At 33.2% G+C, this 21,824-nt stretch overlaps 6 protein-coding genes across 11 annotated transcripts; 3 read left to right on the forward strand and 3 right to left on the reverse strand.

Moving 5' to 3' along the window:
- Positions 1-190: 190 nt before the first annotated feature.
- On the forward strand, positions 191-5,389 carry LOC105837041 (alpha-soluble NSF attachment protein). Its single transcript, XM_012681509.3, has 5 exons — positions 191-423; positions 903-1,099; positions 1,296-1,561; positions 1,822-1,995; positions 2,081-5,389. The coding sequence occupies exons 1-5, from the start codon at positions 332-334 to the stop codon at positions 2,228-2,230; spliced, it is 879 nt and encodes a 292-aa protein (XP_012536963.1). The 5' UTR covers positions 191-331; the 3' UTR covers positions 2,231-5,389.
- Positions 2,295-21,393, reverse strand: LOC118644918 (putative nuclease HARBI1). 2 transcript variants are annotated; one of them, XM_036284791.1, is made up of 7 exons: positions 20,933-21,393; positions 20,542-20,785; positions 20,118-20,447; positions 19,894-20,038; positions 19,202-19,368; positions 8,518-8,521; positions 2,295-2,385 (listed from the first exon to the last, which is right to left on the reverse strand). In XM_036284791.1, the coding sequence occupies exons 2-7, from the start codon at positions 20,773-20,775 to the stop codon at positions 2,360-2,362; spliced, it is 906 nt and encodes a 301-aa protein (XP_036140684.1). In that variant the 5' UTR covers positions 20,776-20,785; positions 20,933-21,393; the 3' UTR covers positions 2,295-2,359. The 2 variants fall into 2 exon arrangements, with proteins under 2 accessions (XP_036140684.1, XP_036140683.1); XM_036284790.1 differs by lacking the exons at positions 2,295-2,385; positions 8,518-8,521 and having other exon boundaries at positions 18,807-19,368; positions 20,933-21,392.
- On the forward strand, positions 8,769-10,860 carry LOC105837040 (aurora kinase B). 3 transcript variants are annotated; one of them, XM_012681508.3, is made up of 7 exons: positions 8,769-8,921; positions 9,051-9,177; positions 9,441-9,632; positions 9,709-9,843; positions 9,918-10,076; positions 10,260-10,491; positions 10,563-10,860. In XM_012681508.3, exons 2-7 carry the CDS (start codon positions 9,077-9,079, stop codon positions 10,659-10,661), a joined length of 918 nt encoding a protein of 305 aa, XP_012536962.1. In that variant the 5' UTR covers positions 8,769-8,921; positions 9,051-9,076; the 3' UTR covers positions 10,662-10,860. The 3 variants fall into 3 exon arrangements, with proteins under 3 accessions (XP_012536962.1, XP_012536960.1, XP_012536959.1); XM_012681506.3 differs by having other exon boundaries at positions 9,054-9,177; XM_012681505.3 differs by having other exon boundaries at positions 8,769-9,177.
- On the reverse strand, positions 10,519-13,946 carry LOC105837038 (tRNA pseudouridine synthase Pus10). Of its 2 annotated transcripts, XM_012681503.3 has the most exons (8): positions 13,648-13,946; positions 13,367-13,574; positions 13,000-13,104; positions 12,562-12,869; positions 12,227-12,432; positions 12,021-12,146; positions 11,748-11,940; positions 10,519-11,197 (listed from the first exon to the last, which is right to left on the reverse strand). In XM_012681503.3, exons 2-8 carry the CDS (start codon positions 13,502-13,504, stop codon positions 10,765-10,767), a joined length of 1,509 nt encoding a protein of 502 aa, XP_012536957.1. In that variant the 5' UTR covers positions 13,505-13,574; positions 13,648-13,946; the 3' UTR covers positions 10,519-10,764. The 2 variants fall into 2 exon arrangements, with proteins under 2 accessions (XP_012536957.1, XP_036140681.1); XM_036284788.1 differs by lacking the exon at positions 13,648-13,946 and having other exon boundaries at positions 13,367-13,624.
- Positions 14,141-15,712, reverse strand: LOC105837042 (F-box only protein 7). 2 transcript variants are annotated; one of them, XR_004962696.1, is made up of 5 exons: positions 15,464-15,712; positions 15,116-15,385; positions 14,673-14,867; positions 14,426-14,550; positions 14,141-14,337 (listed from the first exon to the last, which is right to left on the reverse strand). XR_004962696.1 is itself a non-coding variant. In XM_028194363.2 (4 exons), the coding sequence occupies exons 1-3, from the start codon at positions 15,676-15,678 to the stop codon at positions 14,678-14,680; spliced, it is 675 nt and encodes a 224-aa protein (XP_028050164.1). In that variant the 5' UTR covers positions 15,679-15,712; the 3' UTR covers positions 14,424-14,550; positions 14,673-14,677. The 2 variants fall into 2 exon arrangements, 1 of the variants encoding a protein (XP_028050164.1); XM_028194363.2 differs by lacking the exon at positions 14,141-14,337 and having other exon boundaries at positions 14,424-14,550.
- Positions 16,346-18,697, forward strand: LOC114255490. The gene is made up of 7 exons (XM_036284792.1): positions 16,346-16,480; positions 16,609-16,828; positions 16,908-17,093; positions 17,209-17,356; positions 17,605-17,697; positions 18,286-18,374; positions 18,472-18,697. Coding segments are annotated over exons 1-7 (930 nt in total). The 5' UTR covers positions 16,346-16,478; the 3' UTR covers positions 18,664-18,697.
- Positions 21,394-21,824: the final 431 nt, after the last annotated feature.

Consider the following 21,824-nt stretch of genomic DNA (forward strand, 5'->3'; position numbering starts at 1 on the left):
CTTCGATTTGACCAATCGGAGCGAGAAGAATTCTTTTGCCGTTTCGTTCGACTACGCGGGGCCTTAAAATCGGCGAGGTTGGCGATTCTGACGACGACAACGCTCTCGCGACGCTCTACGCGCTTTCGCCTCTCTTCTTCTTCTTCTCGCCGGAATCTCTAGTGACGTTACCGAATAGTGCGTAGAGGGGGACGCGGTAGCGAGAGATCAGGTGAAATCTATTGAGTCGCAGTGTCGATGAATCGGGACGTTTGAGAGAGTGGTGGTGGGCTTCGCACTTCGACAGGAAGGCAAGGAAAACAATCGGGTCGAGTGCACGCATCTCGCCGAGATGGCCGACAACGAGCAGAAGGCGTTGCAACTGGTGGCGGAGGCCGAAAGGAAGCTGTCGTCGTCGAAGGGCTTCTTCGGCGCCCTATTCGGGTGAGAGACGATCGATTCGCCGCTGCCACTTGAACTCGCCCGATCGCACGGGGTGCGCGAACCTCGCCGCGTTTCCCCCCCGCGCGTTAATTCCCTCCCGCATTAGCTCGCGTGTCGCGGAATCCCGTCGACGGAGTCCCCGGCGCTCGCTCGCGCACGTCGCGACTCCGTTTCTACGCCGTCCAATGTACGCGCGAATGACCTTCCTCCGTGCAGGTGTACGTGCGCGCGTACACCGCGTGTGGACATGCATGGGTCGATGCGTGACATCAGCGAACGATATTCCAATGAGAAATGACTCATCGAAGCGATATTGATGTCTCTTCGATCATCATTTCTCACTGGGATTGACATCTCTGCCGTGTGCGAATTAGAGTCGTAAGGTCGACCGTTTAGGAGGATAACAGAAAGTCCCATCCGCTCGGTACTGTTGTGCCTTACTGTTGGTGCTATTGACAAGGCGATGTATGACTTTGCAGGAGCTCATCGAAGGTCGAGGAAGCGGTGGAATGTTACCAACGAGCGGCGAACATGTTCAAAATGGCAAAGAAATGGAGCTCGGCGGGAAAGGCGTTTTACGATGCGGCAGATTTGCATGCAAAGGCGGGTAGTCGACATGACGCAGCTAACAATTATGTAGACGCTGCCAATTGTTTTAAGAAATCTGATACAAACGGTAAATTTATGAACATGTTTATTTAAAGGTGCTATTGCATTATTTATTCTTATGTATCACAGCTATCGATAGAGATAGAAAGATGCAAAAGCACTGAATAGTGCTACCATATTGTCCACACTCTCCCTTAATCACATAGAATCTGACTAAAATGTTTTGAAATGAATGTAATGTTCCTATTTTCTCGTCCTCGCAGAGGCAATCAGCTGCCTGCTGAAAGCCATTGAGATCTACACCGATATGGGTCGTTTTACGATGGCAGCTAAGCATCACCAGAGCATAGCCGAGATTTACGAAAGCGAGGCGGTAGACCTAGAACGGGCGGTGCATCACTATGAGCAGGCTGCGGATTATTTCCGCGGAGAGGAGAGCAACTCCTCCGCGAACAAGTGTCTTCTGAAAGTTGCGCAATACGCCGCGCAACTTGAAAATTATGATAAGGCCATTCAGATCTATGAACAGGTAAAGACAATTGCATACAATTTTAACTACAAATTTCTCAGAATTGTGACGCATAATGGAGCAATTTAAAAACTGGATTTGTATTTAGTATTCAAAGAGAGTCTCAGTCTTGTGTTAAAAAAAAAAAGATTATATTTGGTTAAAATGCAATTTTTTATTGAATGAATAATACAAATGTTTGAACAGTTAATGTCTATGATATATGGTTATTAGGATTTGAATATCTATAATACTTTGAACTTTATTAATTTATCTTACAGGTTGCTTCCGCGTCATTAGAAAGTTCTTTATTAAAATACAGCGCCAAGGAATATTTCTTCCGTGCCGCGTTGTGCCACTTGTGTGTGGACTCGTTAAACGCCCAACATGCAATTGAACGTTATCAGGAACAATATCCTGCTTTCCAAGACGCTAGGGAATACAAACTGGTAAAGGTACGTTTTTTCCATGTTAAACGCCTAACAACTTTTTTTTGCATATGTGTCATTTGATAATTTTTTAATGTTGTACATCCTGTAGACGTTGATAGAGCATTTGGAGGATCAGAATCTAGAAGGTTACACAGATGCAGTAAAGGAATACGATTCAATTTCAAGATTGGATCAGTGGTATACAACAATATTGTTACGTATAAAAAAGCAAATTAACGATAATCCGGATTTACGCTGATCAGTTGTTCCTTATTTATGTTATTTTCTGTCAACGATATTATTCTCAGACCATGTATATTTATTATTGAGTCACGCTCTATTTTCAGTGGAAACTATAAAGTAGTTTTGTTTTTATATATTTGAATGTTTAATCGCTTATATTAGTCCCCCGTAAGGTTTTGACAAATTTTTTGTTGTTTATATAAGTTTTTTAACCCGTTGACTGTGTATGACGGCTATAGCCGCAACGTAAAAAAAACAAAGTAAAACTTTCTGAATTTGCTTGAAACTTATTACTCGGGAGTTTCTGGGGTCGTTGATTCCGAATCCGAAGTCAGATGTACAAAGTTCAAAATGACGGATCCAATATGGCGGATCAAAATTACAAAAAATGGTCTGATTTTTATTAAATTTGGTACCCTTATGTTTTTTTGGGTCTCTGAATCCGAATATGAAATCAAAATTCAAAAATGGCGGATGCAATATGGCGCTTCAAAATAATAATTCCACCTATTTTTTGTAATTTTGATCCGCCATATTGAACCCACCATTTTGAATTTTGTAAATCTGACATATTCGGATTCAGAGACCCAAAAAACATAAGGGTACCAAGTTTCATAATAATCCGATGAACTTTCTTTTCAACACACTTTTGGCCCAAATAGTAATTCTCTTACACAGCCAATGGGTTAAATCGTTAAGAGTATCCATGAAATTGTGGAGAATTATGGTATACAAGAATGTGAGAGACGATTATTCCGAACGTCGTAATCCTTAAAATAAATTTTTTTTTAAATGAAATACACAGCCTTACTGTCAGATATATTGGCGAGTATTAAACCAAGAGTATCATGGTTTTTGTTGTAAACTAATAGTCTAGAGTCTTTACTTTCCTTGCCTTGGGTACTTTGTACATTTCATTTCCTTTAAAAAATCATACTCTTACTGTGGGTAAACCTTAACAAAAGGGGACTCAGGCCCAATGACCTTGACCTTGACGTATGTTGTCAAGATCACTTTCCTGAGTGATATTCAAGAGATTTTAGCCGGAGCTCGTGATTCGTTAAAAAGTTATTAAATTAAAAAAGTTTAATAATTTGCTGGAATTTTCTGATATCATGTACAATTAAAAAAAATATGGGTAAATCTTAACAAAAGAGGACCCAGCCCTATTAAATAATAAATTTATTATTAAAATAAAGTACGCATTTTTACGTGCTTTAAAATAAGGCTCTATTAATTTATTATTATCCAAATTATGTATGCAAAGTCGCAAATCCGTAGGCACCCTGCCTACGCGTTCTCTGCATCACATGGGTTTGCAACTTTGCATAAAAGATCAGGATAATAAATTAATATATTTTTTATTTTAAAGCACGCAAAAATGTGTTTTATTTTAATAACGAATTTATTATTTATTGAGGTAGGGTTTCCTTTTGTTATCCATATTTCTTTGTAGAGTTTAGATTAGGATAAGAATAATTAAGTTTAAATTAGGATAATAATAAATTAATAGATTTTCTTATTTTAAAGCACGCAATTTTGCATGCTTTATTTTAATAATGAATTTATTATTGTACTGGATACATTTTTCTTTTTTTGTTTATAACTTTTTAACAAACAATGAGCATCGGCTAAAATCTCTTGAACATCACTCAGGAGGGTGACCTTGGTAACATATGTCAAAGTCAAGGTAATTGAGGCTGGGTGCCCTTTTGTTAAGGTTTATCTTACTATGAATTAATCCAGATTGTTATAGACTTTATGTTTAAAAGCCTAAATAATAGACTGCTTACAAATAGCTGTATATTGGATCGTTTAATTTCTTATTTATTCTTTCCAGTCTTTGCAACAGTTTTTCAATTATGTTTTCTGCTTTTGTTTAACAAATCAAGAAGCAAATATTGTATATTAAAGAAAAAATATGCAAATGTCGATGTAGATCGTGGTTAATAAGTACGTGAATTAAAAAATTGTTAACAATAAAATTTAACTTTTATTGTTACGAAATTTTAAATTTGCACACTGTTAATTGTGGAAGCTCACATCGACATATTTGCATTTTTTTTCTTTGTTTTATTCCATGGAGTCTTTTTTATTGTTATTGTATATTATTTGAATGTACATAATGTATATTTATTGAAAAAAATTTTTTCCTTTCGTTCTTTAAAATACGACTACTAACACGACTATTTCACTTCTGCTTTTTTCTTTTTTGCAATATTTTATGGTGAAAGGAATTATGATCAAATATAATCGATCATTATTTGTCACTCTTGCACTGCCAAAGTATGAAGGTGACGAGTGTAGTATAATTACGTCTAATTGGTGCAGATTTTATGGCTTGTTTTTCTCCGTCTCTACTCTTCTCCCTCTCTGGTCTTTTCCGTTTTGTATTCGTCTGATTTTTGGAAACAGGGTTATTATTTGTATAAGTTTACAGCTTTAAGTCGAGCGATACTATTAGCGTAACACGATACATATTCCTTCCCAATATCGAACTAAAGATACACGTCGATATATCCATTACACGAATGTTTTCCGCAATAATGTAGTGCTGTATCTAATCTAGTACTTATTGCCTACGGATAAGCGTACTCCTACAGAAAAAAAAGAAAATGAAGTAAGCGGATAGGGAACATGATCGCGAAGTGCATTTACAATTGGAATACCGTAACTATTGCGTACTAGAATTTGAGTATATAGATTTTTCTATATTTTTTTCACATTACTTGCTGTATTACTGCAATTCTACCATGTATCAGTTTATAATCAGTAATTTTATGGTACAGCATCACCTTTTTTCGATATTTGTAGGACACATGTAAAACATTAATATTAAACTTATAAAAATCTTCAATATATTATTCTCACGACAGCTGCGGGAGGTTGCTCATGCACCCAAGCGTAGATCTATAATTTAGTGGAAAATTGATTTAATAATGGTCGCGTTAAGAATCTTCGCATTTTATATAAGAGCATCGTATATAAATAATATATATATTGGTACGATATCTCAGTGACAAGACATATGATTCCACTGTTAACTAGGAATAGAAAGGATTATCTGCATGCACGCGATTAACGGAACATGCACTTAGCGTAAGCATATGTATACTATTATTTGAGAAAAAAAGAAAAATTGGGGACACGTAAATAATAAAAATTTTAAATTCTATATCCAGTGTGCATTGTTTTCCAGAAGAAACGGGGTGGAAGCTGGACGATGTGTCGTAATCCTTATACAATTCTAATGCGAGAATCTGTGTGTGAGAAAAGACGATTTTAATTATGACGTTTCGCAACGTTGCTCGCACTGTTACTGCAATAATCTATCTTGTTTAGTTTTATAGCATGTTGATATTATTTTCACATATATAATGTCGCGCGCTGGTTACACAAGATTTAAATGATGTCAAATGTGGCTGCATACCATTCCCAGATAGCACAAAATATTTATAAGAAGGAAAAATATTTATGATAAATATTTTGTACATATTTTTATGTCCGAGTTTGTCAGGTATAAAAAAAATTATGATAAACATTTATGAAAATATTTAAAGTAAATATTTATACCATTATTATGAAAGAATATAAAAAATATTTCAAGTTTATATACCATAAATATTTTTCAGTATATTTTAAAAATATATTCTATATATTGTTGATAATAATTTTTGTATCATTTCTAAATGGGTTATGAAAATAATTATATAATCTTTAAAAAACATTTTTTGAAAATAAATTTGTAAAATATTTATAAATATTTATGATAATATTTTGTGCTATCTGGGTTGTTTTTGTTACAATCTTGCACGAAAAAAATACATAAGCGTTGAATAACAAAAATCGCTGTGGGTGCGTTAACATTAATTTCTCACTCTTGTACAATTAATATCGCACGCTTCCACACGAATCTTTAGGCAGGCACTGCATCGTTACATTTATAATTTGTTACGTTGGAATAACACGAGTGGATATAACGCCGAAAATACCGTTTATCTTGCGCAAATACAATATTCGCATAATGTTTAGTTTACTCTAATTGTTACGCGGCAAAAAATTAAGGAAATTCATATTAGATAAGATTAAGTCGTATATATATTTTATTAATATTACTGTTATAAAATATTTATCTTTCTTGTTTACATTTATATATGTTGCATTATGTGAATATAATTTTCTTTCTGTAATTAAACAGCGATATCATACGCGCAAAGTTTGTATAATTTGTAAACACAAACGTTATTGCGAGACAAATTGTTGCGTTTCATTTTTTATACGAAAATTAATTTATTTACTTGTACATATATATACATATATATATATCTTTGAATTTCTTGTTTGTATTTACTTATTACATACAGATAATAAGTTGAATTTTAGTTGCAATACATGAACGTATACCATCAGTTAATGCTAGTATTTAGTATATATTTACATTCTACTGAGAAATAAAGTATGCATAGCAATTAAATTATGTTCTATATAATAGTCTTAAAAATTTACATAGGACTTTATTGTTAGAAAGTAATACGCCTAATGATTACTACATATAGAAAAAGTATGCAAATGCAAAGGAAACATCAAATTTATACAATATTCTGAAGGTATTAAGAAAGTCGATATTAATTAAAAATATGCTGGAATGATTAAATGTATTGTTTTAGACATATGATAGCGTAATTTTCAAATAAATATGGTATAAATGGAATTTATAAATTTATTTGTACCAATATTAGTTATTTGAAAATATCGAGAATTTAATTTTTATAAAAGAATTATTTAACCAAAATATGATGATAACGAGGAAATAAAGCATTTTATTAGATTTTAATCTACAGAGATCAGTTTCCTGTTTTTAGTCTTCTTTAAATAATATGAAGTCAATTCTGTATCACACACCTTGTGAAAGTTACAAAGGTGAATAAATATATTAGATGTTAACCAATAAAATTATAAATATTTCAATATATTTACTTACAATATATTTACTTACTTTCGTAATTTTTATCGAGTTGCACGATACAGAATCGATTCTTTGATTTGTTCATATTTATGCAGGAAAATTAAGTTCTTTTTTCGATGAGTTTTAGAACGCAGCGCAGGTGCAGCGAAAAATAAGATTTTTTTGAAGAGTTTTGGAACAGTTTTGCGAAAGCTAGCAGTTTCTCAATGAGTTTTGGAATACAATCCCGATATATATATATATATATTTTAGAGAGCCTCTGAGGGAGAGAGAGCGACAAACTGATCATGTTAGCCCGGATCTACAATGCTCTAGTTTACACCGAGCACTTGGTACGCGTATCAAGTAGTGAATTTAAGTTGATCAGCCAATGATTAAACACATTCACTAGTTATTTACTATTTGATACGCGTACCAAGTGCTCGGTGTAAACTAGGTCTATAGTGCCTTATGGCTCTCGCACACTAGACGCGATAAGCGACGAGCGAAGAGCGATATTCAATGAGAGCTCTACATTTTCGAACATTTCATTGCCATGTTGAAAAAAGTAGAACTCTTATTAGATATCGCTCATCGCTCGTCGCTTACCGCATCTAGTGTGCGAGACCCATTAAGGCTCTGGCAGACTAGCGCGATTTTGTCGCGCGCGACGCGCGATGTCCAATGAGCAACCGTCTTTCCGCTCATCTCTGTACGCCCATTGGATATCGCGCGTCGCGCGCGACAAAAATCGCGCTGATCTGCCAGAGCCCTTAGTTAGGACAATCCGTCGCCATATACAGCCAAATTTACACTCTGATTTTATCATCTTTAGATTGGTGACACATCGTGATGAAGATTGCAGCAATGCACACTAATATATGCGCACTATATATGCGCATTAATATATTTATCAATATCATGATTTATTAATTAATAAATTATCATTTATTTACTTAAATATACATATATAACATTGTTATATATATACAAAACATAGTGCTAAATCTATATAGGTTGTATAACACTTTTGTTTTATATATTATTTCTTTTTATAAATATTATTTTTAAAATTTGCGGTTGGTTGGCTGTTAGGCCGAAATCACATGGTGCGGAATAGAGCTGCGGAGTAAAACGTGCGTCATAGAAGTAGCCAATCAAAGCTTTGCCGCATCAACGCATTCTAATGTGGCAAAGCTCTGATTGGCTGCTTTTATGACGCACGTTCTATTCCGCAGCTTTATTCCGTACCATGTGATTTCTAACTCTTCTTATAGGAACTCTAGATCATGTGACCGCGTGCTTAACGCCCGCATCGAATCAGAAGAGACGCGGTTTGCTACTCTCTCCCTCAGAGGCTCTCTAATATATATATATATATATATATATATATATATATAGCAACAATTTTTATCAAATTTGTAAAATCTTTTTTTATTTTTTATGTTCTCGAAAACTTTTTACCATTATCTATAGATAATACTATTTATTTCGCGATCGTGTTTTTTTGAGTATTTCGAACAAAGAAAAAAAATTACGAATGTGTAGTTCACTATTGTCCCGGGAGGAGTCTCCGTAGTTCTCATGGCAACTCTTGAAAATTTAAATGCGAGGGAAACGTGGGGAAACGTCAGTTATTGACCGACATCGTAAGATGTGTTTATATGTTGTTTAACTTTCTTCTAACGAACTGTATTTTGATTACATATTTTTCAATATATCAAGACTGTGTGCATTGACATTTGTATATTTTATATCTAATGTACGTGAATGATAACGTTATTGTGAATATGAACAACTTTACATGATATATTTTATACATGTTATCTTTTTAATAATTGATTAGAGGCGAACAAGCAGTTTATATATACGTTGTGTCACTTTTTTCCAGTAGTATAAAAATAGATAAGCCACAATATGTCTAAATATTTACCGTCATCTGTTCCTACTGAATTTAAAGATACTATTCAAGATACAATACGTAAGATGCTGGAGCATAGTAGCAACAGAGGTAGAAGGTACATAAATACAAATGTGATTGCATTAAATATTATAATTATATAAATAAAATATTTAATGATGTAGTAATCAATTTCAAGTAGAAGATTGTCGAGTGTTAAATATGTTCCTATTAAATTAATAGTATCAGTCAGTTCTGTAGCCATTTTTAATTTATTTATAGAATTACATGTAATTATATGGAATATTATAAATATAATTTTATATAATTTTAAATTGTTTTCAAATGTAAATTATAAAATTTGTTTCGTGTACTAAATAGTTATCAATGGAGCTTGAATGATTTTGAAATCGGATCACCATTGGGAAGAGGAAAATTCGGCCGTGTGTACCTAGCAAGGGAAAAGGCTACTCAGTATATGGTTGCCTTGAAGACATTGTATAAAGTTGAATTAATTAAAGGTCGTGTGGAGAAGCAAGTAATGAGAGAAATTGAAATACAATCACATTTGAGGTACATATACACCATGTTTTAAAAATTAGTAGCATTTTTTGTACATAAATATCCTCTTATTTATACATGCTTCCAGACATCCACATATTCTTCAGATGTTAACATATTTTCATGACAACAAAAGAATCTATCTAGTGCTGGAATTTGCTGCAAGAGGCGAATTATACAAGGAATTAAAACGGCAGCCGAATGAGAGGTTTAGCGAGCACTTGTATGTATTTGTAGCTCATATCCATTGTTGTGTACAATTTAAAACTGTGTGTACTATTAAAACTATTTTGTCAGATCTGCCAAATATACTTATCAAGTAGCTGATGCTTTGGAGTATTGCCACTGGAACAATGTGATTCACAGAGATATAAAACCTGAGAATTTATTACTCACATACAATGGAGATATAAAACTCGCAGACTTTGGCTGGTCTGTCCATGCACCATCTTCAAAGTAAGAGTAAAATTCATTTTTCATTTTTTTAATAGCTAATATTTTGTCCAACATAATTATAATTTCAAAGAAATTTAAGCTGTTGCAAATCGAATAAGTAATCTTATTATGTTTAGGAAATTCTTTATTCAACTTAATTTTTCTTTAAAATTTCCATTTCCAAATTTAAATTTATTCTTTTAGGCGTGACACGTTATGTGGAACGTTGGATTATTTGCCACCAGAGATGATAATGGGACAAACTTATGATTTTTATGTTGATCATTGGTGCTTGGGAATTCTTTGTTATGAGTTTCTCACGGGACAGCCACCCTTTTTGAGTGGTTCCACACAAGAAACATATGCGAAAATTAAAACTATTAATATACAATGGCCCGAACAGATTAAACCTGGAGCCAAAGACCTTATATCTAAGGTAACATTTGTGTATGTTTTATCAGAATACGCGTAATAAAGATTTTTTTATTTGTAAATTTATTCTTACAGCTGATCAAGAAAAAAAGTTCGGAGCGAATTTCATTGGCTGAAGTCAAAAGACATCCCTGGATCGTGGAACACAAAAATTCACCTAAATTAAAAGCTTAAGAGGAACATAATTTTTTATTAATTCGACAACATATCGTGTTCGATGTTTTATTATCTTTTTTAAAAATAGATTTAATGTCGCGAATAATGAGTTAAATTTGCGTTACGGCCATTTTAAATTAATACCCGTAACGTCCAATGCGACAATGTCCACTTCAACATTAAGTAAATCACACAGACTTGGCTTAGTCCTACCAAAATCTCCATGCACAAATTCTTTCACGTATGTACCCGCTTGCGTCTTGACGTCAAGAACGAAGAACGCGTCGGTACTCTCCGCGGTAGTATTCACCAATTCCTTCAATTCATGCGGTTTCGCCCAACGTGCGCGCATCTTGTAAATGATACGTGTTCGTGGACTCAATGGTCGCCTGTGCAACACCCTGACTGGTGTTCTCTGAATAATTTTGATATTTTCCAGGTTATTCAGATGCTCTAACTGCGGTGGACTGCTACTTGCGTTTCGACAAATACATAACGCTCGATAAAGCTTAGTTTTAACATTCTCACCTTCCTTAAGCTTTTTCAAATCGAATCTGAAAGCGTGTATATATTCGATTATTTTCTTAATTTTAGACTTAATTTTAGTATTTAAGTTTTAAACTGTACTTTTTTAATACAATCAAATTATACTAATAAATACAGATTTTCATTGTTCAAAATTAAAAGAATAAATGCAATATGAGATATTAGAAGTCAGTGCGGTAATTAGTGCACCAATCTTCCAAAATATAATAATTTAATTCAAACGTCACACATTAACAAAAACAAGATTCCAATTATAAACACTATCTATTAGTGTTCATAACTGGAATAATTGTGTCATAGAGCATGACACAAATATTGCATTTTATGACAGATCATGTTGGTATCAATTTTGTTAGTGACATATTGCTATAAGCTAAGAAAATTTCATATTACTTTCTTGTAACATTAATTATTTCATAGGATATGCATGTATTGCATGCATCTATTAAGTTACTCTCCAATGATTATTCTTGTGCTTAATTATACTATGATCATACTATATGTTCTAAATACATGTTCCAATTCGGTTATTTTAAGAACTTAAATTTGAAAACGTACCTTGAAAGAATCTTTAAATTTGATGTTATTTGAACCTGCTTAGTCGACTGATTGATAGTATCAGTCAGACACGTCAAAAGTTCGCTCGTGATATTCGTCATGCGAGGATTCAATAGCTCAACAGCGAATGGTCGACCACCGTATATATTTCTAACGTCCACGTCTTCCCTTCCTGACGATAAAAATTTTATCGCTGTGCGAACATAAACGTTTCATAGCCTTGTTAAAAAAAAAATATGTTATAAGACACAAGTAAAAAAGAAAAATCAGTACATTCTGCTTTCACAATTTCTGCCATAGGATTGCAGAGCAGGTCTTGCACCGAGGTTTCTACTTTCTTTTCACCGTTTATAAACCATGGCGTCTGACTGAGTTTCCTCGAGAATTTATTATAACGTCCTGAAATTCTGAAATTGTATGAGTCATCTCGTGGCACATGGTAAATGATTATTTTGATATTATTTAAGTTGAATAAATACCTCCTATAAAAATGCTGCTATGAGAACATAAAATGTCATCAACATGAACAAATGTTTTTGGTACAATTTCCGAGATTATGAAATGTTGCTTAAGTTGCTCATCTGTTATCTCAGTCAACAAGGTTTCAACATTCTTTCTACTAAATGTGTTATCATTGCATTTTCTCTTTCTCTGTTTATTATTGCCTCCCTTGTATTTGTTTATTCTGCAAAGATTTATAGACCCACTTTTAAGAAAACCAAGATATATTTTCTTTTATCTAAAAACTGTCTTCTACATTTTTAACAATCACAGAGTTTCTTTTCAAATTATATAAATTTTTAAAAACACTTACAATTCTTTAAATATTGTTTCATCATTGTTATATATTAGAAAGACCTCAATGAGAAAAGGTGACGGTGTTGATGAATCCACACATTTTCTCGTAGCTTGTTCGAGTTGAGGAATCATAAACAATTTCCAAATATCTTTAACACTTTGTAACTTTGTCCTAAGAGTACTTAAGGCAGATTCATGAATGTCTATCTCATTGGACATGTAAGCATACAACACACGTTCTCTGAGCCTTACTGATACAGGGACAGTTAATGCACAATGAAAAGTTGTGCAGTCATAATCTTTCTCCTTCACTTTTTCTGTTATCTGCAATCAATTGAAGATATCAATCAAACTAAATTATGAGATAAAAAAAACAGCTGAAATAAATAAAACATATAACTAAATAAAATATGTACATACACATACACACACAAATATATAAATTATTAATTACCTTTGTAACTACATTTTCTTGTACTTTATCCTGAAGAACTCCTAAGCATGCAATGCAAGGTGCTTCCTCTGAGGAAGTATCATCTGTTATATCAGCAGAATTCAGCTATAATAAAAAAAAATATACGAGTACTTGTCATGCCAAGTTTATCTCACTAGTAAAACAATTTTTTAATTTTTTTTCAACAAATAATTTTATTAAAATTAACATTTAATATTTTTAAAATATAAAATAATATTGTGCAAGTTTATGCAATACAGTTATTTTATTATAAAGATTTATTTAAATATCACATTGTTAATTTTATAAATTTTTACAAATTTATTAAAATTGATAATTTAATGACTTTTTTTTTTAATAATCTCACCTGTGTCGCAAATTCGAGAGGTTTGCAGTAACATTCCGACATACGAGATCCAATAAAGCGAAAGCAACATCTCAAACAGCAGCCTTGGGATTTTAAAAAATAAAGGATTTTTTTCTCTTCCTCCGTAACAATATTCATTTTATATATCAAGATTTAATAAACACTTCAATATTGTTATAATTAATATTGAGAATCGGAAGACAATTGTCTGGAAGCAGATAACCTCAAGAGATTACTCGTGTCGTAATTCCACCACGCTCGCGTTTATCAGGCCGCCTAACCTCAAAAAATTACGAAGTTTGAATGGTCTAGCAGAGTCTAGCGAATAGAGTTGATCTAATTGGCTATTTTCATTCTAAGAGCTGCATTCAAAATAATTCGATTAATGAATGATATTCCGTAAAACACAATTGCGAATCAGTTTGCATTAATTACTGTTATAAATATGAAAAAACTTTCAGTGTAATATAACATAGGTATATACTCAATGTAACTCTTACGCATGACTTTTAATATCTAAAAATATTTCTACAAGTTTCATAACATGACGGTGCATTTTTTTGTTATAATACAGCATCACGCTAAACAAATGTAAATAAATTGATCCAATTATAATAAAGTGGAAATGTAAAAAAGTTCAAAAATGGCACATAAATTTTTTTATTTCTCCTAGTCTCATAAAAACTTAAAAATAATTACATGTCTAAATATTATAATATTAAACACAAATATAGCAATAGTCACTTAAAAGTCTTTTAAATTCTAAGATCTTTCTTTTTAAACATAAAATTTTTTCTTTTTAAACAGTTTTGAACAAGATTCATGAAGTCCGACCATATTGGCAAACATGCAAGTACATTTGCAAGCAGTCCATCTGCAATTATACATAATTCATTGGTGGAATTTCCAAAGGATCCATCAAATTTGACAGTAATATTTCATTGCAAAGGCATGATTGATTCATCGTTAACCTGAAAAGAATAATGTTGAAAATTGTTGAAGAAACAAATTATATATTCATTAAAATGATGTTTCAACTAAGAATGAATAGATAAATACTTTTGAGTGTTATGTGACAAAGACAGGTTGCTTTAAAAATCATCCCTCTCAATTGTATCATTTAGGCAGATTAGCCTTTTTTTAGTCTTATCATGTCAATGATGTTATGTCACACCAACAAAAGCCTGAGAAAAATTAAAAAATGTTAATATAATCACTTAAATATATATTTCATTCTATCAATATATAAATATCCAGAAGATTAAAAATCCAAAAATTTGTAAGATATCTCTGTCATGTAATATACCTTTTTTAAATAATAGATCTGCAAGTTTCATGAAGTATCTTAGAACATATTGATAAATGTCTAAGTTCCTGTTGAGGTAGCATACTTGCGATTTTTATACGTAATTCTATCGGCAAACTTTGCAAACTAGGACCCATTAAATTTGATAATAATAATATTTCTGCACGCAAAGGCATGATTAATTCATCCTTAAACCTAAAAAAAGAATGTAGATATTGAAGAACATTGCAGCTTGTTGAAGAAATGCATTACATACTTATTAAATAGATATTACATAAGAAAGGAAGTTACAAGGATTATATCAGAGAATTAAATAAAAATATAGGTACAATAAAGAAATTAAGAATAGAAAGGAAATTTAAATAAAGAAATAATAGAGAAATAAATAATGTAGACAATAAGAAATAAAATGTATTACACAATAAATATAATGTTGTTCGCACCTACGCGATATTTCCTTGAGATTCATGTACCGAAAACACAAATTCTTTGTATATGGATTCACATATTTTAATGTCTGTATAACCATACTGTAAACCTTCATTTCTTCAACGTGCGACAATATATTGATCACCAGTTTATCACCATGAGTTATTCCGATTAATTTTGACGTAACGTTATTTACGTCGCGCAATGTGAAATGTATCTCGTACACACCGGTTTCTCGCGACTTCCAATTCGCAGGTATACGAACTAATCTTGCATTTTGCTCCCTAGAAGTAGTATATAGATCTTTAGGACTTATAGGTAGGTCCTAAATTTTCTGACAATAGTGGATATTCAAGTATTACCATTTCGACGTGTCAGAAGCAACTATAATGTGAAATCCGGATTCCGCCAACAGTACGAGCAGCAGGACAACAAGATAATCGTGATGTGTGGCATTCTCGCTCAATTGTTCCAAAACTGCGCTCAGCGATAATGCTATCGTGTTGAACGTACTATCCTCCGCCAATATCGGCTCGGAAATATCGACTAGTCTGTTTAAGGAACGCAATTTTTCCATATTTTAAATTTTTACCAAATGGTGACTTGATGCACGTGTGTACTTTGCACTTGGCATTTCCAAACCACTTATCAGGCATCTTCTTGTGCAAAGGAAACAGAAGATTCATCTTCGGCGTGTTCTTTTTCGCTGCACTGCTGCACTAGTGCAATATGGGCGCAAAACAGTGGTCTGTTCTTTCTAGCTGCACTGTTGCACTGTAGGCCTATTCTGTAACTCGTTAAAAAGATAGCGACAACTATCGTTAAGTTACCGTTATCGAAATTCGTCGCTTGCGCTAGCGACGGCCTAGTGAAATTGGTATTCTGTAACTGAAGGAAGCGAGGCTAGTCGTTACATGACATTGTTAACGATGTCGATAGCGACGTCAATGCGTTCTTAAAAACATCATGAAAATTTTGCTTGTTGACCAATGAAACGTCGCGTATTCCACTGTGTCTGGGAAAATACACACATGGCACTCTTAACCATAACCTTATTTCGGTGTATATTTTTGTAAAGCAGGGTCTATGACAAAGGACTAGAATACGAACGAAAAGGAAAATAACGGAAGAATCCAAAACGAAGAATTAGAGAAGATAAAGTGTCTATGAAGTTATTAAGAAAACAAGAAGAATAATAGAAGAAATAAGAGGGAGGCAGGGTATCAACCTTGCAAAGATAAGAGCTATACGTGTCATATATCTGCATAAGATTAAACACATTAAACCTCCAAAAAAAAAAAAAAAATATTCTTGTAAAGTGGAAACTGTGCAATTACACGAAGTTTTTCTTAAACTTGTTCTTAGGTTTACGAGAAAATGTAAGTATAACAGTCAATAGTAAATTGAGTTTTATTTGCAATAAATAAATAAATTCTAAAATTGGATGCTTGTAAAGTAGAAGCTGAATAGATCGAAATACGTGTTTAAGATTACATTTTTGTGAAAGGTCACAACCATCAGCAAAAAAAGCGAGACAAGGGCGAGCAACAAAAGAACAATTGGAGGCAATGGTGGATTATTTTGTTATTAATCCTCATGTTGCAACCGGCAAATTTATATCGTTGCAAGGGCAAGCTGATCTTCAAGGAAGTTGGGAGGAACTGGCCAGCCAACTAAATGCAATGTCCAAAAGTGGCAAGGAGAAAGATGTTGCTTCTTGGAAAACTGTAAGTATATATTTACAAATAATTGAACATGTAATTCTGCAAAAATGAGAGTTGTCAAATATGTATGTGTTTATTGCAGACATGGAGGGACAGCAAAACGAAAGTTTCAGAAAAGATCTCGAAACTTCGCGCCGCTCGTGCACAAACAGGCAATAGGCCAGTTGAAAATCATCTCACGGAGATGGACAAAAAAATTCTGGGGATTATTGGCTACGATTTTGTTGAGGGAGTTAATAATTCCATCGATAGCTTTCCTGAAGAACAGGTGATGCAGCAAACAATAATTAAAATTACCAAACGTCGAAGGAATGCCTATATCGGTCTGCAGTAATTTGCAATGATTTTTGGTACCTAATAATAATTTTTGTATGAATTTGCAGGAGTTTGCTAATGAGGTACTGGCAGCAGGAAACTCAGAGATTCTTGATAGGGCACCTATTGTCATCTCGTGTCGTGCCGAAAATGAAAATGCAATAATTTTCAACGAAGACAATCCCACGACTTCTGAAGAATTGGTTTATGATGCCGGTAATTATTTCATGATAAAATAACGTCCATGTGAGGTTAAATAGTGTTATAATTCATATTTAGATTTACTTTTTCAAATTACAAGTTATCGCTGAGTTTCTAACTAACTTCTCCTATTGAAGCAACAAAATAACCAACTAGAAACACGGCGATATCTGGAAATGTAAAAAGTCAGAAAAGCAAAGTAACGAAGAAGCTTGAAATTTGTATATACCATGTTGTACAGAGAAACTTTAACTTTTTTGTAGGAGGTAATGACGATGTCTACAATAATGCACCGGAGGAAATAGAAAATACACCACCTGTTCCTACTCCTATAAAAAAAATTGCAAGAAGAAAAAGTGAGTATAACTCAATCAAGAAACAATTGACGTAAAATAAAAATAAAATTGTTTTTACAACACATGTATGAAAACGCGATTTTTTGCGACATTTGGACTTGCTAAATCGCAATTTTTATCCGTGCATTAGTTGCGAAAAATACGGTGTGTATCTTGTGCGAAATAGCTTTTCTACTCATGTGATTGCCGTCTTATTATTGCCGTTCTATTATTAATTATAGTAAGATCAATGATTAATAATAATAATAAAATAACTATTAATGTAAAATAAATATTAAATTAATATTGAGTAAATATTAAATATATTTTTTTTTATCTTTATTTCAAATGATTAATTAATATAAAGTAAATGTGTTCGGTTAATGTGACATAAATATACATTTATTTATGTCACATTATTAAATAAACATTTATAGGATTATTAATTATAATGATTAATTAATATAAAATATTGAATAAACGTTTAATAAATTTTTTTTTATTCATTATTTTAAATGACTAGTTAACGACATGTAAATACAAGTTCTTTGGATAAACAAATTGTTTTATAATCAACATATTACTGTACGTCTTTATTATTTATTTAAGGAATTAGTACCGAGAGAATTGGCGTTCAATTCTCAGAAGCCAGAGAAGTATTTCAGGCGATCGAGGCGCAAAATGCTAATACGATGAATGTGAGTTGTAATTATTCGCTATTGTCACCTTTTTATAAATGTATATTTATTTGAGGCATTTTCATTAAATTAATTATCGCATTTGAATGTAAAACAGGTTTTAGCCCAAAGTACGCAATTGCAGGCGGAAGCAGCATCTAAGCTTGCAGATGCTGCTTTAATGATGGCAGAAAACGATAAGAGGAGGAATGACATTTTTGAAAGGATGGTCGAATATGATCGCGTACGAAATGTCTTGCTCGATAGTCTCACTAGAATTCTAGAAACTTCGCTTTCAAGAAAGTCATGATAAATAGTAGATTAATAGTCGTAGATGATAGATAGCACATAGTCATAGTATTGTCAGTATTACTATTTTATTAATATAATACAATGTTTATTAAAAGTTACAAAAGTTTAATACTATAATGTTTAATACTATAATGTTTATTAAAAGTTACAAAAGTTTATATGATTTAGACAATAAAATATATGTACAATTATGTGATAATATTATCAGCTAAATAAAATGATCAAAAATTAACATCACTTGTATTTGATTTTGTTATTTCATACATTTAGTTGGCATTCGCATTACCGTCGGGAAGGTGTTCATATCGTTCGCGCATTAATTGACTCTGAATGCGCTGCGCTAGGGCACGAGGGCCTTGTCTAATATTTTCATCACCTTGATCATTGTCTCGTATTTGTACATTATTATTATTGACACCATCATCAACGGCATCGTAGTAGTCGGCTGCAGGAAGGCGATGATAAAGTCGCATATTATGCAATACAGCACAGGCATTCACGATATGTCCAGCAAACGTCGGATCGTACATCAATACGCGTTGATACGATAAACATCTCCACATACCCTTGAAACAACCGAAAAATCGCTCCACTACATTTCTTGCTTTACACAAGTCCCTCGTGTATTCGAATTGCCGAGTTCCTTCAGGGTAATGTGGCAAGGGCGTCATGAGCCACGGTTCCAACGGATATCCAGCATCACCTGTAAAAAATGTACATTTAAGATATAAAAATATATCTTAAACTCTTGTCTAAAAAGATGTTTGTCTATATTTGCAACAAACTGCGTAAATTCCTTATAAAATAAAATATTTTTATTTATTCATTAATATTTATAAATCTAATTTCTATTTCTTCACATTAGTGAAGACGAACATTAGTGAAACGAGCAATTCTTCAAAGAATTTTCAGTACAAAACAAAGTACACAATTTTTGTATAAAAATTGTAAAATAAATTATAAGAGATACACAATAAAATTAACTGTATACCATTTACTGTATACATTATTCATTTATATACATAATTAATATATTTATTATTATATAATAATTAGTTTTTCATATATAATATACCTATAAAATATTTTAACTTTAGATTATAATTTTATTATTCAGTATTGCTACTAAAATATAGTAATATATTGAGAAGAGATATTTTAATTAATATAAGTCATTTAACTAATGTTTAAACAAACTTATCCTATTTTTTTTATCACAGCTATTTACCAATTAACCAAGTTCGACGCTCGCCTCTGTCGTAATGAAATTGCATAGCTCGACGGATTGGAGAAGTGCTCCAAATGTATGCATCGTTTCTTGCTCCTGGCCACCTTGCATTGATATTCAATATTTTCATATCTGTATCAACTATCTGAAAGTACATACATAATTATGTTACAGACAGAATAAAAGTGTCCCACAGTAATACATACACATGTCAAGTTACTCACGGCTTGCACATTCAACGAGTGATTCCCATGATGATTTACAAATGCTTCTTCGTGTTCAGATGGCCCCAAAATGTTAACAAAGGTACAATCAATTGCTCCAATTGTTCCCTCAAATGGTTGTGGTGCATTTGCGAATTTGGCACGCGCCGCCTGGCGTTCTTCCCGAGTCATCGGAAATTGTACCCATCGACGTAAGAGTCGCTGATTAATCGAAGCTGTCACTGCGTGGAGACATCGACTAACTGTTGGCTGACTTACGTTAAAGTTGAATTGATCTCCCGTTGGCCTTTGATAACTGCCATGCGCATAAAACTGAACTGCTATCAACGTCTACAAAATAATATAGTATAACACACAAAAATAGTTTCAGTTTTCAGTTAGTACATGTTAATAAAAAAACATTGTCACACAAGAAGAGAATTACCTGTATTTCCGGAGATATACCAGTAGAACGTTGGCGAATCAAATCAGGCCTTATCAAATTTGTTATTTCCAATGCAAGATCTGGACTAATGCGAAAAATGTTCATAAACTCGTTACGAGGGAGATCAAATGGATTCTGTGCGTCTCGCAATACTCTCCGCTCTACGCGCCTTTCCATCTGTCGTACTCTTTCTCGTAGAATCATAAGTTCCCAAGCGAGAAATCCGACAGCCATTATTATGTTCCTTGAAATATATATTGTTAGAGCATGGTAATACTTAACGAAATGGTGTTACAAAGATTGTAACGTGCTGGACAAACAACCTTCATATTTTACTGTTAATAATTCAAGAGACATATGAATAAGGTTAAATTGATTCAAATTTACTTACCCTTGCTTTTCTTTTTTTTTTTAAATTTTCTCCAAAACACAAACCACCATAAGAAAAATACGGGGGTTTTTCAAGGTTAGTTTCGTCCGGAGCAGTCCGAAGACGAAAACTAAACGTGCTCAACCTAACCTCTAATCTCCAACGAATATGAGAAAAGTACGCACAGTTTGATGGTTACGCACGCTATCGAGCCTCGTTACACGTTAACGAGGGGTCCCGAACCCCTCGCTTCGGTAATCGCCGCTATCGACTAATTTCGTTAACTTACCGACTGCGATACCGACAAAATTCGTTACCACGACTTACAGAATATCATTTCTCGCTACCGCGTCGCTTCGGTAACTTAACGAACCGAAACCCGTCGTTAACCGTCTTAACGAGTTACAGAATAGGCCTACTGGTGCAATAAGTTAAAGTAAGACAAGTATATTTTTTCTCATTCTAACTTATTGCACCAGTGCAGCAGTGCAGCTACTAAGGCTGCGTTCCGATATTCACTGCTAGTACTGAAAATCTATAGTTTACGTCACATATACTGTAGATTTTCAGTACTGACAGTAAATATCGGAACGCAGCCTAAGAACAAGCCTATAGCGAATTCGGTTGCTTGCACTAGTGCGCACTGAGGCCTGGTTCGACAACTCACGGTTAAATTAACTGGCCGATTATTCCATTGGAATTGACCAATCGTATTTGTTAGTTTTGCTTAACGACAAATACGATTGGTCAATTCCAATGGAATAATCGGCCAGTTAATTTAACCGTGAGTTGGACCGGACCTAAATAAGACCCCGACTATTAGCGTTTTCTACCGGGAAAACTAGTGCAACACTGGTGCGCACTGAGTGCAATTTTATTGTTCCACTGTAAAAATTAGTTCACATATTTTCAG

The sequence above is a fragment of the Monomorium pharaonis genome, chromosome 3 (assembly GCF_013373865.1).
Source record: "Monomorium pharaonis isolate MP-MQ-018 chromosome 3, ASM1337386v2, whole genome shotgun sequence".
In the NCBI taxonomy this organism is placed as follows: domain Eukaryota; kingdom Metazoa; phylum Arthropoda; class Insecta; order Hymenoptera; family Formicidae; genus Monomorium; species Monomorium pharaonis.

Coding starts and splice junctions, on each gene's coding strand:
- LOC105837041 (XM_012681509.3), top strand. CDS start 332: ATGGCCGACAACGAGCAGAAGGCGTTGCAACTGGTGGCGGAGGCCGAA. Junction 424..902: donor TTCTTCGGCGCCCTATTCGG/GTGAGAGACGAT, acceptor ATGACTTTGCAG/GAGCTCATCGAAGGTCGAGG. Junction 1,562..1,821: donor CCATTCAGATCTATGAACAG/GTAAAGACAATT, acceptor TTTATCTTACAG/GTTGCTTCCGCGTCATTAGA.
- LOC105837040 (XM_012681505.3), top strand. CDS start 9,077: ATGTCTAAATATTTACCGTCATCTGTTCCTACTGAATTTAAAGATACT. Junction 9,633..9,708: donor GAAATACAATCACATTTGAG/GTACATATACAC, acceptor ACATGCTTCCAG/ACATCCACATATTCTTCAGA. Junction 10,077..10,259: donor GTCCATGCACCATCTTCAAA/GTAAGAGTAAAA, acceptor TTATTCTTTTAG/GCGTGACACGTTATGTGGAA.
- LOC105837038 (XM_012681503.3), bottom strand. CDS start 13,504: ATGAATATTGTTACGGAGGAAGAGAAAAAAATCCTTTATTTTTTAAAA. Junction 12,870..12,999: donor AAGAAAATGTAGTTACAAAG/GTAATTAATAAT, acceptor AATTGATTGCAG/ATAACAGAAAAAGTGAAGGA. Junction 12,433..12,561: donor GAAACAATATTTAAAGAATT/GTAAGTGTTTTT, acceptor AAATCTTTGCAG/AATAAACAAATACAAGGGAG.
- LOC105837042 (XM_028194363.2), bottom strand. CDS start 15,678: ATGGAAAAATTGCGTTCCTTAAACAGACTAGTCGATATTTCCGAGCCG. Junction 15,386..15,463: donor GCTTCTGACACGTCGAAATG/GTAATACTTGAA, acceptor TACTACTTCTAG/GGAGCAAAATGCAAGATTAG. Junction 14,868..15,115: donor CTCAAGGAAATATCGCGTAG/GTGCGAACAACA, acceptor TTCTTTTTTTAG/GTTTAAGGATGAATTAATCA.
- LOC114255490 (XM_036284792.1), top strand. Junction 17,094..17,208: donor ATAGCTTTCCTGAAGAACAG/GTGATGCAGCAA, acceptor ATGAATTTGCAG/GAGTTTGCTAATGAGGTACT. Junction 18,375..18,471: donor AAAATGCTAATACGATGAAT/GTGAGTTGTAAT, acceptor AATGTAAAACAG/GTTTTAGCCCAAAGTACGCA.
- LOC118644918 (XM_036284790.1), bottom strand. CDS start 20,775: ATGGCTGTCGGATTTCTCGCTTGGGAACTTATGATTCTACGAGAAAGA. Junction 20,039..20,117: donor ACTCGTTGAATGTGCAAGCC/GTGAGTAACTTG, acceptor ATGTACTTTCAG/ATAGTTGATACAGATATGAA. Junction 19,369..19,893: donor GCGTCGAACTTGGTTAATTG/GTAAATAGCTGT, acceptor CATTTTTTACAG/GTGATGCTGGATATCCGTTG.